This window comes from Manis javanica, chromosome 1 (assembly GCF_040802235.1).
Source record: "Manis javanica isolate MJ-LG chromosome 1, MJ_LKY, whole genome shotgun sequence".
In the NCBI taxonomy this organism is placed as follows: domain Eukaryota; kingdom Metazoa; phylum Chordata; class Mammalia; order Pholidota; family Manidae; genus Manis; species Manis javanica.
Window position 1 is genome coordinate 109337624 of NC_133156.1, and position 18150 is coordinate 109355773.

General features: G+C 36.3%; 1 protein-coding gene across 1 annotated transcript in view; it reads right to left on the minus strand.

The window, feature by feature from the left end:
- DDX4 (DEAD-box helicase 4) overlaps nt 1-18150 on the minus strand; it is a 111856-nt gene that overhangs the window by 76680 nt on the left and 17026 nt on the right. Inside the window, exon 3 of the mRNA XM_073233459.1 lies at nt 11870-11930. Within this exon, the coding sequence (XP_073089560.1) occupies nt 11870-11930 (61 nt within the window). The remainder of the gene's footprint in view (nt 1-11869; nt 11931-18150) is intronic.

The window sequence follows — 18150 nt, forward strand, 5'->3', positions numbered from 1 at the left end:
GAGAAAGGGAGCCCTGTGTACTGTTGGTGGGAATACAAATTGGTGTACTCACTATGGAAAACAGTATGGAGGGTTCCCAAAAATGAAAAATGAATTACCATAAAATCCAGTAATTCTACTTCTGGGTATTTACCTAAAGAAACTGGAAACACTGATTCAGAAAGATATATGTATCCCTATGCTTAACTGCAGCTTATTGACAATAGCCAAGATACTGAAGCAACCTAAGTGTCCAGCAATAGATGAATGGACAAAGATATGGTATATATACACAAAGAAATATTAGTCATAAAAAAAAGAATGAAATCTTGCTATTTGCTGTTGCAGTGGATAGATTTAGAGGTTGTTATACTAAGTGAAATAAGACAAAGACAAATACCATATGATTTCATTCACATGTGGAATCTAAGAAAACAAATGAACAAAAAACAGAAACAGACTAATAATAAATACAGAGAACAAACTGTTGGTTGCCAGAGGGGTGGAGGCAGAGGAAAGGGAGGAGTAGGTAAAGGCAGGCATAAAAAGGTACCAACTTCCAACTATTTAAAAAAAAGAAAAAAAAGCTGGATCTCGATCACAATTTTAAAAGAATATATATTTTGTAAGTATACTCATATGAATTCCTCCTCTGGATATACTCAGATAGTAACAAAGATACACATAAACATGTTGTTATAAGCACTCTTTGTAATAGCAAAAAAAAAATGATCAAAGGAGAATAGATAAACTACAGTATCCATTAAATACTGTAGACTTTCACAAAACTATGTAGCATCCAACATTAAAGAACTGACATTCTTCAACAACAGACAGAATGTTTATAAAAACTATGTGAAAGACCACAATGCAAATTCAAATTTCAAAAATCAATTACCAAAAACACAAAATTCTCTAATAAAAATAATTCAGTTGAATTAGAAGTCATTAAATACAAAAAGTTCTTATTTAAATATCCTCTTATATTTGGAAATGCATATTTATAATATTTCATATAACCCATGAATCAAAGAAAAAAACTATAATGGAACTTGAAAAATACTCAGAATTGCCTCAAAAATGTTACTTATCAGTACAAAGATTTTTATACTGGAAAATAAAAACTCAAAATTAATGAGCTAAATAGTCATCTCAACTAGTAAGAATGTTAGAAAAAGAACAAAATAAATCACACAAAAGGAAGGAAAAAAGATAGGAACAAAAACTGATCAAATGGGAAACAAAATGAAGTGACTCAACAAAGGCAAAATATGGTTCTTTGAAGAGAACAATAAAGACTTGCCAAGAGTGAGAAATCATTAGGAGAGTGATCAAGGGAAGGGAAAAAAAAAAACAGAAAAGACACAAATGAATAGTATTAGGAATGAAAAAAAAGTAAAAGGAAATAACCTCAAAAACTATGGGAGCTGCTGTTAAATGGGTATAAAGTATCAGTTATATAAGACAAAAAAGTTCTATAACTCTTGCTGTACAACAATGCGCTGCTTGTGGTTAACAATAATACTGTACTGTACACTTAAAGTTAAGAGGAGAGATCTCATGTTATGTGTTTAGTACTACAGTAAAAACAAAATTACCATGAACTGTAATCTACTAACATTAAAACTCAAAATTAGTGGAAACATTCCAAGAAAATTAACTCAAAATTGATTCAAAAAGCAATAAACACAAACCAAACCAAATTGTCCTCTAGAAATTGAATCAGTACTTAAATCATCATGCCTAGACACAGTTTTGCAAGTGAGTTCTACCAAACAGTCAAAGAACTAATCATTCTGGCATCATACAACTCTTCCAGGAAATTGGAAGTGGAATTATTCCCAACTCATTCAACAAGGCCAACATAACTTTGATGTGACAAGGACAGACAAAAACCTCTCTTCCCCTCAAGGGAGGAACAACCTAAGACAGGCACAGTCGCAGGGGGGCCATCAGGTGAGAATTTGGGGATCAACAGAGGTGAGGCTCAGAACCTCACCCCCCCTGCTTTGAGAGAAATCTTCTGCATCCGTGGATGTCTTGCTGCCCTTGTCTAGCCTGGATTAATACTTAGTCCATAGGCACACACCTGATCATCTGATCATCTACATTTGCCTTCTTACAGCACTAAACTATGTTTTCTACCTTTATCTTGCATCTACCTACCACTTCAGCATTTTATTAAAAATAAAAATAATAATAATAATAATAAAGGGAGAAATGTGGGATCAACATATAAATCAAGTACAAAAATCAAATGAATATTCATATTTGACCTGATTGTTTATAGGTCATAATGCGTGATCAAAACCGAAAGTTTCTGTGATGAATGCCCTTGTACTGTTCACCATGTAAGAATTTATTCACTATGTAAGAATTCGTTCACCATGTAAGAACTTGTTCGTTATGCTTCAGAAGATTGGAGAGTGACGAGAATTAGACTTGAGATGGATTAATGATTGTACATTGAGCATTGACCCCCCTATACTGAATTTTATTGTTGTTAACAACCATTTGATCAATAAATATGAGAGATGCCCTCTCAAAAAAAAAAAAAGAAAAAAACCTCTCTTCCTTACAAGTAGATGTAAAATCTTAAAAACAGATATTAGCAAACAAAACCCAACAGTGAAATTGAATACATGAAACATTATGACCAAGTTGGATTTATTCCAGCATGCAAAATATTATAACATCAGAACATATTTTAAAAAGATAATTAACATTAACATTAAAAAGAAAAAACTATCTCCATAAATAAAAGTGCATGGTAAATCAATACCATTCATAACTCAGAAACACACAAGCTAGGAAAAAAGGAATATTCATCACACCTTTATTCATAACAGCAAAAAAGAAAATTCAAATGTTCATCAAGAAGAGAATAAAAATATGTAGTACAATTGCACAACAGAGTACTATTTATAGTGTTCTATATTACATAGTATTATATACATTATATATGTGTGGTATATTTGCACACTAGAGTATGATTAACAACTGGCAACATACATAAGCTTTAGTAACAATACTGAATAAAAAATTCAAATGGCAGAACAAAGATTATGAAGGTGTCATTTTTATAAAACTCAAAGAAGCAAACTTAAATACAGTGTTTGGGAGGATATACATACGTGATAAAGCTTTAAAAAGGAAGGGAAAGAAACAATGCAAGATGGGGACTGGACAGGACAGATTGAGAGTACATAAGCTATCTAACAGTATTAGTAATGTTCTTAGAATGGGTCGTGGTTCAAAATATTTACTAAGCTTTATAATGTATGCATGTGACATTTTTTTAATATAGTAGGTATTTCTCTTTTTTTTGGTATCATTAATCTACAATTACAAGAACATTATGTTTACTAGGCTCCCCCATTCACCAAGTCCCCCCAACATACCCCTTCACAGTCACTGTCCATCAGCGAAAGATGCTGTAAAATCACTACTTGTCTTCTCTGTGTCGTAGAGCCCGCCGTGTAACCCCCCCGCATTATACATGCTAATTGTAATGCCCCCTTTCTTTTTCCCACCCTTATCCCTCCCTTTCTACCCATCCTCCCCAGTCCCTTTCCCTTTGGTAACTGTTAGTCCATTTATGGGTTCTGTGATTCTGCTGCTGTTTTGTTCCTTCAGTTTTTCTTTGTTCTTATACTCCACATATGACTGAAATCATTTGGTACTTGTCTTTCTCTGCCTGGCTTATTTCACTGAGCATAATACCCTCTAGCTCCATCCATGTTGTTGCAAATTGTAGGATCTGTTTTCTTCTTATGGCTGAATAATATTCCATTATGTATACATACCACATCTTCTTTATCCAATAATCTACTGATGGACATTTAGGTTGCTTCTATTTCTTGGCTATTGTAAATAGTGCTATGATAAACATAGGGGTGAATCTGTCTTTTTCAAACTGGGCTGCTGCATTCTTAGGGTAAATTGCTAGAGGTGGAATTCCTGGGTCAAATGGTATTTCTATTTTAAGCATTTTGAGGAACCTCCATACTGCTTTCCACAATGGTTGAACTAATTTACATTCCCACCAACAGTGTAGGAGGGTTCCCCTTTCTCCATAACCTTGCCAACATTTGTTGTTGTTTGTCTTTTGAATGGTGGCGATCCTTACTGGTGTGAGGTGATATCTCACTGTGGTTTTAATTTGCATTTCTCTGATGACAAGCGATATGGAGCACCTTTTCATGTGTCTGTTGGCCATCTGAATTTCTTCTTTAGAGAACTCTTTATTCAGCTCCTCTGCTCATTTTTTAATTGCATTATTTGCTTTTTGTTTGTTGAGGTGTGTGAGCTCTTTATATATTTTGGATGTCAACCCTTTATCGGATCTGTCATTTATGAACATATTCTCACACACTGTAGGATACCTTTTTGTTCTATTAATGGTGTTCTTTGCTGTACAGAAGCTTTTCAGCTTGATATAGACCCAGCTGTTCACTTTTGCTTTTGTTTCCCTTGCCCGGGGTGATATGTTCATGAAGAGGTCACTCATGTTTATGTCCAAGAGATTTTTGCCTATGTTTTTTTCTAAGAGTTTTATGGTTTCATGACTTACATTCAGGTCTTTGATCCATTTTGAATTTACTTTTGTGTATGGGGTTAGACAGTGATCCAGTTTCATTCTCGTACATGTAGCTGTCCAGTTTTGCCAACACCAGCTGTTGAAGAGGCTGTCATTTCCCCATTGTATGTCCATGGCTCCTTTATCATATATTAATTGACCATATATGTTTGGGTTAATATCTAGACTCTCTGTTCTGTTCCACTGGTCTGTGACTCTGTTCTTGTGCCAGTACCAAATTGTCTTGATTACTGTGGCTTTGTAGTAGAGCTTAAAGTTCAGAAAGTGAGGTCCCCCCTGCTTTTTTCTTCCTTCTCAGGATTGCTTTGGTTATTCACGGTCTTTTATGGTTCCATATGAATTTTAAAACTATTTGTTCCAGTTTGTTGAAGAATGTTGTTGGTAATTTGATAGGGATTGCATTGAATCTGTAAATTGCTTTGGGCAGGACAGCCATTTTGACGACATTAATTCTTCCTAGCCAGGAGCATGGGATGAGTTTCCATTTGTTAGTGTCCTCTTTAATTTCTCTTTTAAGAGTGTCTTGTAGTTTTCAGGGTATAGGTCTTTCACTTCCTTGTTACGTTTATTCCTAGGTATTTTATTCTTTTTTATGCTATTGTGAAATTGTTTTCCTGATTTCTCTTTCTATTAGTTCATTGTTAGTGTATAGGGAAGTCACAGATTTCTGTGTGTTAATTTTGTATCCTGCAACTTTGCTGAATTTCGATATTAGTTCTACTAGTTTTGGAGTGGAGTCTTTTGTTTTTTTATGTGCAATATCATGTCATCTGCAAATAGTGAGTTTGACTTCTTCTTTACCAATCTGGATTCCTTGTATTTCTTTGTTTTGTCTAATTGCCGTGGCTAGGACCTCCAGTACTATGTTGAATAACAGTGGGGAGGGTGGACATCTCTGTCTTGTTCCTGGTCTCAGAAGGAAAGCTTTCAGCCTCTTGCTGTTCAGTATGATGTCGGCTGTGCGTTTATCATATATGGCCTTTATTACGTTGAGGTACTTGCCCTCTATATCCATTTTGCTGAGAGTTTTTATCATGAATGCATGTTGAATTTTGTCGAATGCTTTTTCAGCATCTATGGAGATGATCATGTGGTTTTTTCCCTTCTTTTTGTTGATGTGGTGGATGATGTTGACGGTTTTTCGAATGTTCTACCATCCTCGCATCCCTGGGATGAATCCCACTTGGTCATGGTGTATGATCCTTTTGATGTATTTCTGAATTCGGTTTGCTAATATTTTGTTGAGTATTTTTGCATCTACGTTCATCAGGGATATTGGTCTGTAGTTTTCTTTTTTAGTGGGATCTTTGCCTGGTTTTGGTATTAGGGTGATGTTGGCTTCATAGAATGAGTTTGGGAGTATTCCCTCCTCTTCTATTTTTTGAAAAACTTTAAGGAGAATGGGTATTATGTCTTCTCTGTATGTCTGATAAAATTCCAAGGTAAATCCATCTGGCCCGGAGGTTTTGTTCTTGCGTAGTTTTTTGATTACCACTTCAATTTCGTTGCTGGTAATTGGTCTGTTTAGATTTTCTGTTTCTTTCTGGGTCAGTCTTGGAAGGTTGTATTTTTCTAGGAAGTTGTCCATTTCTCCTAGGTTTCCCAGCTTGTTAGCATGTAGGTTTTCATAGTATTCTCTAATAATTCTTTGTATTTCTGTGGGGTCTGTCGTGATTTTTCCTTTCTCGTTTCTGATTCTGTTGATGTGTGCTGATTCTCTTTTTCTCTTAATAAGTCTGGCTAGAGGCTTAACTATTTTGTTTATTTTCTCGAAGAACCAGCTCTTGGTTTCATTGATTTTTTTCTATTGTTTTATTCTTCTCAATTTTATTTATTTCTTCTCTGATCTTTATTATGTCCCTCCTTCTGCTGACTTTGGGCCTCAATTGTTCTTCTTTTTCCAGATTCAATAACTGTGACATTAGACTATTCATTTGGGATTGTTCTTCCTTCTTTAAATATGCCTGGATTGCTATATACTTTCCTCTTAAGACTGCTTTCACTGCATCCCACAGAAGTTGGGGCTGGTGTTGTCATCATTTGTTTCCATATATTGCTGGATCTCCATTTTAATTTGGTCACTGATCCATTGATTATTTAGGAGCATGTTGTTAAGCCTCCATGTGTTTGTGAGCCTTTTTGCCTTCTTTATACAATTTATTTCTAGTTTTATACCTTGTGGTCTGAATTTACTGAGGCTCTTTTTGTGGCCTAGTATGCGGTCTATTCTGGAGAATATTCCATGTGCACTTGAGAAGAATGTGTATCTTGTTGCTTTTGGATGTAGAGTTCTATAGATGTCTATCAGGTCCATGTGTTCTAATGTGTTGTTCAGTGCCTCCATGTCCTTACTTATTTTCTGTCTGGTGGACCTGTCCTTTGGAGTGAGTGGTGTGTTGAAGTCTCCCAAAATGAATGCATTGCATTCTCTTTTCTCCTTTAATTCTGTTAGTATTTGTTTCACATATGTTGGTGCTCCTGGGTATTTCTTTTTATAAAAAGGTCTTCAATAAATGTTCCACAATAAAACCACAACACAACAATTATTCTTTGAATTCTTAACTCTTACTAGTTGTCACATATTTAACAAGGTAAGAAAACCCTCCAAAAATAAAAAATGCTAAAAAATATTTAAGTCACATATCCCCTCTCTTCTATATGGTCCTCCTCTAGCTAGATTCTCACATCATAATTCATACCAGTTTCCTTTTCTCTTGATGAGGCTAGACATTTCACCAAGTATCCTAAAGCATGCTGAGTTCTAGGCAGCAGAAATCAGCTTACACTGAAATGCTCTCAGATCATGGAAAGCTCAAAACCAACTTGGATTAAGTGAAGATTCCTGTAGCCAGAATTCTCACCTAGCTGTAGCTGGCTAGCTCACTACACATATATGGGCAATATATGTTGTTATTGACTCTATATAAAGAGCTTTGCCCAGTACTCTGGGCAACACAGTGGCACAGATGCAAGGTTGCAGGACAGAGGAGTAGAGGCTGGAGTGGTGGTAGTGCCACAAGGACAGAGACTGAGGCGGCTGTGGGGGTAGAGAGGCCCAGAGACAGAGACCAGCCTGCTGCATACAGACTCCCTCTGGGTGGACAAGGATTCCAGTGAATGACCTGCCACCATGGAAATAAAGTTGAGTATAACCCTCTCACCCAAAGAACATTCTACTGTCATTTCTTTGGTCACACTGAATCCATAGTTAACTTGTCCAGGGCTGAAACCCATTGGCAAGACACCAACTTGAGAAAGATCTATTCAAAATCTAATTGTTCCAACATTCAAGGGATCCCAATATGAAGGAAGTATCAGTTTCACTATCACTAAGGAGCCAAGCTTTTGGCAAACAGTAGAGAGGAAGGGGAAAGTGACATTACAAAGACAAGGACATTCTAGGCAAGGACACAGACAGAAAAATTAATAATTCTCCAAATGCTAGTTTCTGATGTGTGCAAGGCTCTCCCCAAATTTATGGCTATTGAAATTCCAAATTAAATCAATTAAAACTTCAGTTCCTCAGTTCTACTAGTCACATTTCAAGTGTTCAACCATCAAATGTAGCTTGTTGCTATTTGGCAGCTAGATATTATTACCTTCATTATTCCAAGTAGCTGAAAGATGGAATGTTTATAAATCATCAATGTCTAGTCTTCCAAACAGAAATTGTATAACTATAATAGTAACGTGCACAGAAATGGTCTGACTACCTTGTAAAAGTATAGATTCTGATGGAGTAGTTCTGAATAGAGCATGAGACTCTGCATTTCCAAGAAGTTCCCAGGTGACATCAATGCTTCTGGTCTGTCAACTGCATACTGAGTAACAAGATTTTTATATCCACCAAAAGATATACTAGAATATTCATTACAGAACCATCCACAATATGAAAATATAGAAAACTACCCAAATGTCCATCAATATAATTTATGGTATTGCCACATAGTGAAATATTATATATCCATGGATAATCTATAACTACTTCTAATAAGTTGGAGAGAACACAATAGAACATATGATTCTATATATATGAACTACATATCCATGAATAATCCATAACTACTTCTAATAAAGTGGAGAGAACACAATAGAACATACAATTCCATTTTATCTGACTCCTATTTGTAGGGAAAACCGATCTGTGCTGTTAGAAATCAGAACAGTAGTTACTCCTAGACAGAGGGATGATGCCTTGAAGGAAGACATGGGATGGTTTCCAGGGTTCTGCTAATGCTGTTTCATAATCTGGGTGCTAATGACAAGGATGTGTTCAGCTCAAGAAAATCCAGTGAGCTATACATTTATGATGTGTAGCCTACTCAGTTAAAAATACTGAATCTGTGTGTACACTGTGATTCAATTTAAAACTTCTAAAAAAAACCTGGCCTTAACAGTTCTGCAGACAAATACAAGCAAATTTGTAATAGCTAATTTCCATGTTTCGGAGCTTATTTTTTTTAAAGATGAAGAGCCTAAGCCTAACATAAAAATCAATATAAGACTGACATCCAGTTTCTTTTCTCATGTTATTCTCATTAATTCAAAACAGATATCTGTGTGTCTGGCAGAGGGTTTGGGAGTTAATTAGCAGTAAACAAAACAAGGTAATGACTAACTCTAGTAAAAAGGAAAGAGTGAAAAACAAAGGAAATGTAACCATAATATATTGCATGCAATATTGGCTCATATGTAAATGATATATACACAGATGACATAAAAACTGAACATACATTTTTAGGCAAAAAGTGTGCTAACTATTAAGAGTGTGAGAAGGGAAGGAGCATGAGTGGGGTCTGCAGGGAAAAGGGGAGGAGATAAACATTCATGCTCCATACTAGGAAATCAAAACGATGAAAGAGAAAGAGGAATGTTTTCGATTATAAGCTGTGAAGCTACTATTTGACATTTTAAAACCAATGTGAATTATTTTTTCGCGAATTTAGGAAAGAATTAAGACTATATCAGTTGACTTAATAGGGTTTCCATGACTTGTCATTAAGAGAACTCAAGATTCAGTGTAAAAGGATTCCATTTTTGTGAAATAGACAATGAAAAGAAACATCTAATCTTTTAAGATCATAAAACGGGTGTGGAAGGGCAGGTAAGCAAAGAAAAAGCAAGACATTTATGATAAAAAGGAACATAAATATAATATGCCCCGTGGAATATAATTATGTCTGAGGTAATATATGCAGAGATACAAAAATCAGAGTCAACAGGCTCTCAGTGACTAAATCCGGAGGGTAGGTTTTCAAATCATTTTATTTCTTTTTACCTCTACATTTAAGGGTTTTCTGTTGGCTTTGGGTTTTATGCTTAGATTACTGGCTTAGTATACATTCATTGGCCTGGTATGTATTTCTGTAATAAGAAAATCTATTTCCATGGAAAAAATTTTTAGTTAAAAAAGAGCTACAAGCACAGAGAAGGCACATAGTGGATCTGTGGCTTCTTACTACACTGATGGACAGTGACTGCACTGGGGTATGGGTGGGGACTTGATAATATGGGTAAATGTAGTAACCACATTGTTTTTTCATGTGAAACCTTCATAAGAGTATATATCAATCATACCTTAATAAAAATAAAAACAAATGAATAAATAAATAAATAGCTACAAAAGAACTTGCTATCCAGAAGAAGGTAAGCAGGCAATCTACATTTTTCATTACCTGACTTCATTTCACTAGCCTGAACGTTCAGAGGTCTAATGCTAAGCCTTGGCTGTTACTTGGTGGCAATTTCAGTCTAGCTTCTTGAAGATTTCACCACAAAACAATGTTATGCTTTAATATACTATAGACTTAAACTTTCATTCCTTTACAAAAATTAGCCTCTGACACCTCAAAGAACAAGGTTTCTCCTGACACAGATAGACATGTTAAAAGGTATAGATTACTCTCACCCATTTGTTTTTTAGTATTGCAGGTACACATGTGTGCATGTGGTTCACATGGTAGAACATTTTACTGAAGTTTTTAGCCTTTTACTGAGGTTTCAACAGGCAGCAATTTTTATGAACTTTTCAGAATCTGAATACTCCATATTAAACCACTTCATTTAAATGTTCATGAAAGTTAAATCTTGACAATAGCAAAAGCATCTCTTCTAAACTTAACTTCTATCAAGAGAATTACTCTGAAATTAAGGTGAGCACAGGAATTAAATTTGCTTTAACCTAATGAACTCTATTCTCAAACTCCCCTTCACATTTAGAAACTACCTTTCACAGGTTTTTCACTTTAAGACAGGCTTCAGTGAGCCAGTAGCTCCCCTGAGTATCAAATGTTTTATTTCATTCACTAATTTTTGATGAAAGAAATGATGAAACTACCTGGTGTACCAAGCCCTCTCTCTTGCAATAGACAGACTTAATAGTAGTTACTCAAATTCAGAAACTCATAGTAAGTTCATTAGTAACTCAGATTTATAGAAAGTAGGATGGCAGCTTGCCAGGAGCTGGGGAGTGGAGAGAATGGACAGTTATTGTTTAATGGGTGTGAAGTTTCAGTTTGGGGAGATGAAAAAGTTCTACAGGTGGATGGTGTTGATGGTTACACAACAACGTGAATAAACTTAATGCCAATGAACTGTATAGTTAAAAATGGTTAATAAATTTTACGTGTATTTTGCCACAGCAAAAAAAATGAAAATACATAGGAGAAATAGCATTTCAGCCTGCTTTGGACTTCAACAAAATGGAAGACTAAGCCATGAGTTTAACTTCCTAGTCTAAGTCTTACCAATTGCACCCTTCTTCCCATCCACATCAACACTATAAAATATTTAGGCAACCCAGAGGAAACAGGTGGGGGAAAAACAGTGGCTCCCTTATCCTGACTTGCTTCTCTTATTCTCCTAGAACATTTCCTAAATTAGTGTTCAGATCCCAAAGAAGTCATGAAATCTTGATGCTATGGCAGGTTTGGTTTAAATAACAGGTATCCTGACAGGTCACTACCACTGCCTCATCAAACTTACAGTCCAATCTCCTCCCTTGTGTCAGGAACCCTAACATTTCCCTAGCAACCTGAAAGCCAACTTCCTAGCTGGGAAAAGATGTTTACAGGAAACCCACTAAATCAAATAACATAGTTTATAGTTCTACACTCTCTCCACTGTACCTTTCTCTAGCTAGAAGTGGCCCCATCCCTAAATATCCAAGTCAGAATGAATTCTCACTAGGAAATTTTTTAAATAGCCTCTACAAGATGTCTACTACTCTGCTCATTAACTAGATGAAGCCTTAACCTAAAAAGGGTTCCACCTTTTTGTCTGAACACATACCTGATGATGAAGCTGGAGTCCTGTTAGAAGTGTCTCCATTTGCTCCAGAAGAATATGTATCCTGTAACAAGGAAGAAAATATCAGTATATCTTTGAATAATGAGAATGAGTCGTCTAACTCACAAATATTAGAAAAATTTTTAACAACTGGGTTTTATTCAAAACAAAATAGCAGACTGAAGATCTTCTGGGTCACTGGATATTCCTTTATTAACATAACTAACTTTTAAATTAAGATTCATTAACTTTAACATGGTATGTATAGCATATTAATATATCACTGAAAACAGTGGTCAGCAAACTGCAGCCATGAGCTAAATCTGGTGAGCCACAAGTTTTTGTAAATAAAGTTTTACTAAAACACAGCCAACCTCATTCATCCAGGATATCTATGGCTGCTTTCTCACTACAATAGCAAAGTTGCAACAGGCCTGCAAAATCTAATCTGGCCCTTCTGGAAAAGTTTGCTGACACCTGACTTAGGTTTAGCCACCCAAAAACCTGAGCAGTATAAGCAAATACTACTATTAAATAAAATATGACCAAAGAAAAACATGAATAAATCAATGCCTGCCAATATGCAACACAGTTTACAGAGTTTGGTATTTTACAGTATACTCATCAACACTGCACAGAAAGTAAGGCACAGGAGAATAGCAATTGCTATAGTAGAGTACTACAGAAATTTACCCCTAAAACTCTTCAGTTGTGTTTATATAAAGTGAAACAAATTGTGTTCACATTTTTATAAGAGGAATTTACTCTAAAAACCTCACACATGCACTAAAAACAATGTGTGTGAGTGTGTGCATGTACGTGTGTATGTATGTTGCAAGTGCACTACAAATGCAGTGAAGTGGTGTATGTCACCTACCAGGGTCAGGATACTCATGGTTAATTTCAATCAAACTTTTTGCAGCAATAGCTGGAGATTGCCCTTGATCTTAAAAACTGACTATCCGTTTTTCTCTTCTTTAGTACCCCCCTCCAAACTTATTCATTATTAATGCTTATGCATTTTACAATAGTATAATGGCTGTTGGACTCAGAACATTCAACTTTAATAGCATCAGTAGCTAAATGTCAACTTAATTTTGGACTCTTCCAACATTTCTTAGGGTGTGTCTGGGTTAACAAAACTTGAGTAACTTTTTTCTCTCATTTTTAACTCCTACAGCGTCCATATCATCATTAATCTGCTCCTTTATTTCCCTTCACATTAAACTTCTATTTAAGGCAAAACTTTCAGAATAGAACTCTGAAATTTTTGCACATGAAAATCAGAATTCAGTAACTTAAGAATGAAAAGTGACCTAAAATTTACAGATGATACCTTACAATTAACTGACTGCATTACAATGGTCATGATCTTCCTTCAAATAATTTCCTTTAAATAAACCCAAAGCTGGAGGGAGTGCACTAAGGTAGGTATCTTCAGGTAATATTTTTTTGTAAAATTTCTTTCACAAAAGACACTAAAATGACTTCACAACCACTTTTATAAAGGTTTAGAGTCACCCAATTACTTTTCTGAGTTATTAAAAACAGAAAGCGCATCCTTAAAATGCCTTGGGATTTTGTTAATTACTACAGTTAAAAGTTCCAATTTATGGTTACCATAGACATTAAGACAAATAAGAAGAGTAACCCAGTTTTCCTATTTAAAGTGAAATCCTGAAGACTTCTTTCTCTTTTCTAGTAGCCAAAGTATCATTGAGTGAATAGAACCAAAAAGGGCTGGTTTTAGTAAGTGTTATAAAGCTGACAAAAGGTAATGAAACACTTTGGCATTAAAAAATGAAATACTATTATTAGATGATCTTCAAGCTGTGGAATTTAACAACCTACATACATGGAATTTATAAATTCCAAGTCAAATTTTGAAATAAGATATCTGAATTTTTTTCTCAGAATTCACCATAAAAAAATTCTTAACCTTTTTCATTACCTTAAAAATAACTTTAGGGCGGAGCCAAGATGGCGGCGTGAGTAGAGCAGTGGAAATCTCCTCCCAAAAACACATAGAGCTATGAAAATATAACAAAGAAAAATCTTCCTAAAATAGAGACCACAGGACACAGGACAACATCCAGACCACATCCACACCTGCAAGAACCCAGCGCCTTGTGAAGGGGAGTGCTTTTTGGAAATCTTAAAGGGGCAGGACAGGTCACTTAGACCAGAAGCAGGAAATCTGGGGATCTCTGAGCACTCTAACCCCCTGGGCAGCAGGGAGCACAGAGGCCCCTTACGGAGATAAATAGTCTCCTGGCTGCTCCCCCTCCAACGGGGCTCCACCATTTTGGAGGAACAGCCCCAGCCAGGCCAAGCCCACAGCAACAGCGGAGATAAACCCCAAAGCAACTGGGCAGGAAGCAGAAGCCCTGTCTGCGCACAGCTGCCCAGCACAAGCCACTAGAGGTCGCTATTCTCCCAGAAAAAGGCTACAAACCAACAAGAAGGGAAGCTCTTCCAGCGGTCACTTGTACCAGCTCTGCAAACTATCTCTATCACCATGAAAAGGCAAAACTACAGGCAGACAAAGATCACAGAGACAACACCTGAGAAGGAGACAGACCTAACTAGTCCTCCTGAAAAAGAATTCAAAATAAAAATCATGAACATGCTGACAGAGATGCAGAAAAAAATGCAAGAGCAATGGGATGAGATGCAGAGAAAAATGCAAGAGCAGTGGGATGAGATGCAGAGAAAAATGCAAGAGCAGTGGGATGAAGTCCGGAAGGAGATCACAGATGTCAGGAAAGAGATCACAGAAGTGAAACAATCCCTGGAAGGATTTATAAGCAGAATGGATAAGATGCAAGAGGCCATTGAAGGAATAGAAGCCAGAGAACAGGAACGTATAGAAGCTGACAGAGAGAGAGATAAAAGGATCTCCAGGAATGAAACAACACTAAGAGAAATATGTGACCAATACAAAAGGAAAAACATTCGTATTATAGGGATACCAGAAGAGGAAGAAAGAGGAAAAGGGATAGAAAGTGTCTTTGAAGAAATAATTGCTGAAAACTTCCCCAAACTGGGGGAGGAAATAATCGAACAGACCATGGAATTATACAGAACCCCCAACAGAAAGGATCCAAGGAGGACAACACCAAGACACATAATAATTAAAATGGCAAGGATCAAGGACAAGGAAAGAGTTTTAAAGGCAGCTAGAGAGAAAAAGGTCACCTATAAAGGAAAACCAATCAGGCTAACATCAGACTTCTCAACAGAAACCCTACAGGCCAGAAGAGAATGGCATGATATACTTAATGCAATGAAACAGAAGGGCCTTGAACCAAGGATACTGTATCCAGCACGACTATCATTTAAATATGATGGTGGGATCAAACAATTCCCAGACAAGCAAAAGCTGAGGGAATTTGCTTCCCACAAACCACCTCTACAGGGCATCCTACAGGGACTGCTCTAGGTGGGAGCACCCCTAAAAAGAGCACAGAACAAAACACACAACATATGAAGAAGGGAGGAGGAGGAATAAGAAGGGAGAGAAGAAAAGACTCTCCAGACAGTGTATATAACAGCTCAATAAGCGAGCTAAGTTAGGCAGTAAGATACTAAAGAAGCTAACCTTGAACCTTTGGTAACCACGAATCTAAAGCCTGCAATGGCAATAAGTACATATCTTTCAATAGTCACCCTAAATGTAAATGGACTTAATGCACCAATCAAAAGACATAGAGTAATAGAATGGATAAAAAAGCAAGACCCATCTATATGCTGCTTACAAGAAACTCACCTTAAACCCAAAGATAAGCATAGACTAAAAGTCAAGGGATGGAAAAACATATTTCAGGCAAACAACAGTGAGAAGAAAGCAGGGGTTGCAGTACTAATATCAGACAAAATAGACTTCAAAACAAAGAAAGTAACAAGAGATAAAGAAGGCCACTACATAATGATAAAGGGCTTAGTCCAACAAGAGGATATAACCATTCTAAATATATATGCACCCAATACAGGAGCACCAGCATATGTGAAGCAAATACTAACAGAACTAAAGAGGGAAATAGACTGCAATGCATTCATTGTAGGAGACTTCAACACACCACTCACCCCAAAGGATAGATCCACCGGGCAGAAAATAAGTAAAGACACACAGGCACTGAACAACACACTAGAACAGATGGACCTAATAGACATCTATAGAACTTTACATCCAAAAGCAACAGGATATACATTCTTCTCAAGTGCACATGGAACATTCTCCAGAATAGACCACATACTAGCTCACAAAAAGAGCCTCAGTAAATTCCACAATATTGAAATTCTACCAACCAATTTTTCAGACCACAAAGGTATGAAAGTAGAAATAAATTCTACAAAGAAAACAAAAAGGCTCACAAACACATGGAGGCTTAACAACATGCTACTAAATAATCAATGGATCAATGAACAAATCAAAATAGAGATCAAGGAATATATAGAAACAAATGACAACAACAACACTAAGCCCCAACTTCTGTGGGATGCAGCGAAAGCAGTCTTAAGAGGAAAGTATATAGCAATCCAGGCACACTTGAAGAAGGAAGAACAATCCCAAATGAATAGTCTAACATCACAATTATTAAAACTGGAAAAAGAAGAACAAATGAGGCCTAAAGTCAGCAGAAGGAGGGACATAATAAAGATCAGAGAAGAAATAAACAAAATTGAGAAGAATAAAACAATAGCAAAAATCAACGAAACCAAGAGCTGGTTCTTTGAGAAAATAAACAAAATAGATAAGCCTCTAGCCCAACTTATTAAGAGAAAAAGAGAGTCAACACAAATCAACATAATCAGAAATGAGAATGGAAAAATCACGACAGACTCCACAGAAATACAAAGAATTATTAAAGACTACTATGAAAACCTATATGCCAACAAGCTGGAAAACCTAGAAGAAATGGACAACTTCCTAGAAAAATACAACCTCCCAAGACTGACCAAGGAAGAAACACAAAAGTTCAACAAACCAATTACGAGCAAAGAAATTGAAACAGTAATCAAAAAACTACCCAAGAACAAAACCCCGGGGCCGGACGGATTTACCTCGGAATTTTATCAGACACACAGAGAAGACATAATACCCATTCTCCTTAAAGTGTTCCACAAAATAGAAGAAGAGGGAATACTCCCAAACTCATTCTATGAAGCCAACATCACCCTAATACCAAAACCAGGAAAAGACCCCACCAAAAAAGAAAATTACAGACCAATATCCCTGATGAATGTAGATGCAAAAATACTCAATAAAATATTAGCAAACAGAATTCAACAGTATATCAAAAGGATCATACACCATGACCAAGTGGGGTTCATCCCAGGGATGCAAGGATGGTACAACATTCGAAAATCCATCAACATCATCCACCACATCAACAAAAAGAAAGACAAAAACCACATGATCATCTCCATAGATGCTGAAAAAGCATTTGACAAAATTTAACATCCATTCATGATAAAAACTCTCAGCAAAATGGGAATAGAGGGCAAGTACCTCAACATAATAAAGGCATATATGATAAACCCACAGCCAGCATCATACTGAACAGCGAGAAGCTGAAAGCATTTCCTCTGAGATTGGGAACCAGACAGGGATGCCCACTCTCCCCACTGTTATTCAACATAGTACTGGAGGTCCTAGCCACGGCAATCAGACAAAACAAAGAAATACAAGGAATCCAGATTGGTAAAGAAGAAGTTAAACTGTCACTATTTGCAGATGATATGATACTGTACATAAAAAACCCTAAAGACTCCACTCCAAAACTACTAGAACTGATATCGGAATACAGCAAAGTTGCAGGATACAAAATCAACACACAGAAATCTGTAGCTTTCCTATACACTAACAACGAATCAATAGAAAGAGAAATCAGGAAAACAATTCTATTCACCATTGCATCAAAAAGAATAAAATACCTAGGAATAAACCTAACCAAGGAAGTGAAAGACTTATACTCTGAAAACTACAAGTCACTCTTAAGAGAAATTAAAGGGGACACTAATAAATGGAAACTCATCCCATGCTCATGGCTAGGAAGAATTAATATCGTCAAAATGGCCATCCTGCCGAAAGCAATATACAAATTTGATGCAATCCCTCTCAAATTACCAGCAACATTCTTCAATGAATTGGAACAAATAATTCAAAAATTCATATGGAAACACCAAAGACCCCGAATAGCCAAAGCAATCCTGAAAAAGAAGAATAAAGTAGGGGGGATCTCACTCCCCAACTTCAAGCTCTACTACAAAGCCATAGTAAT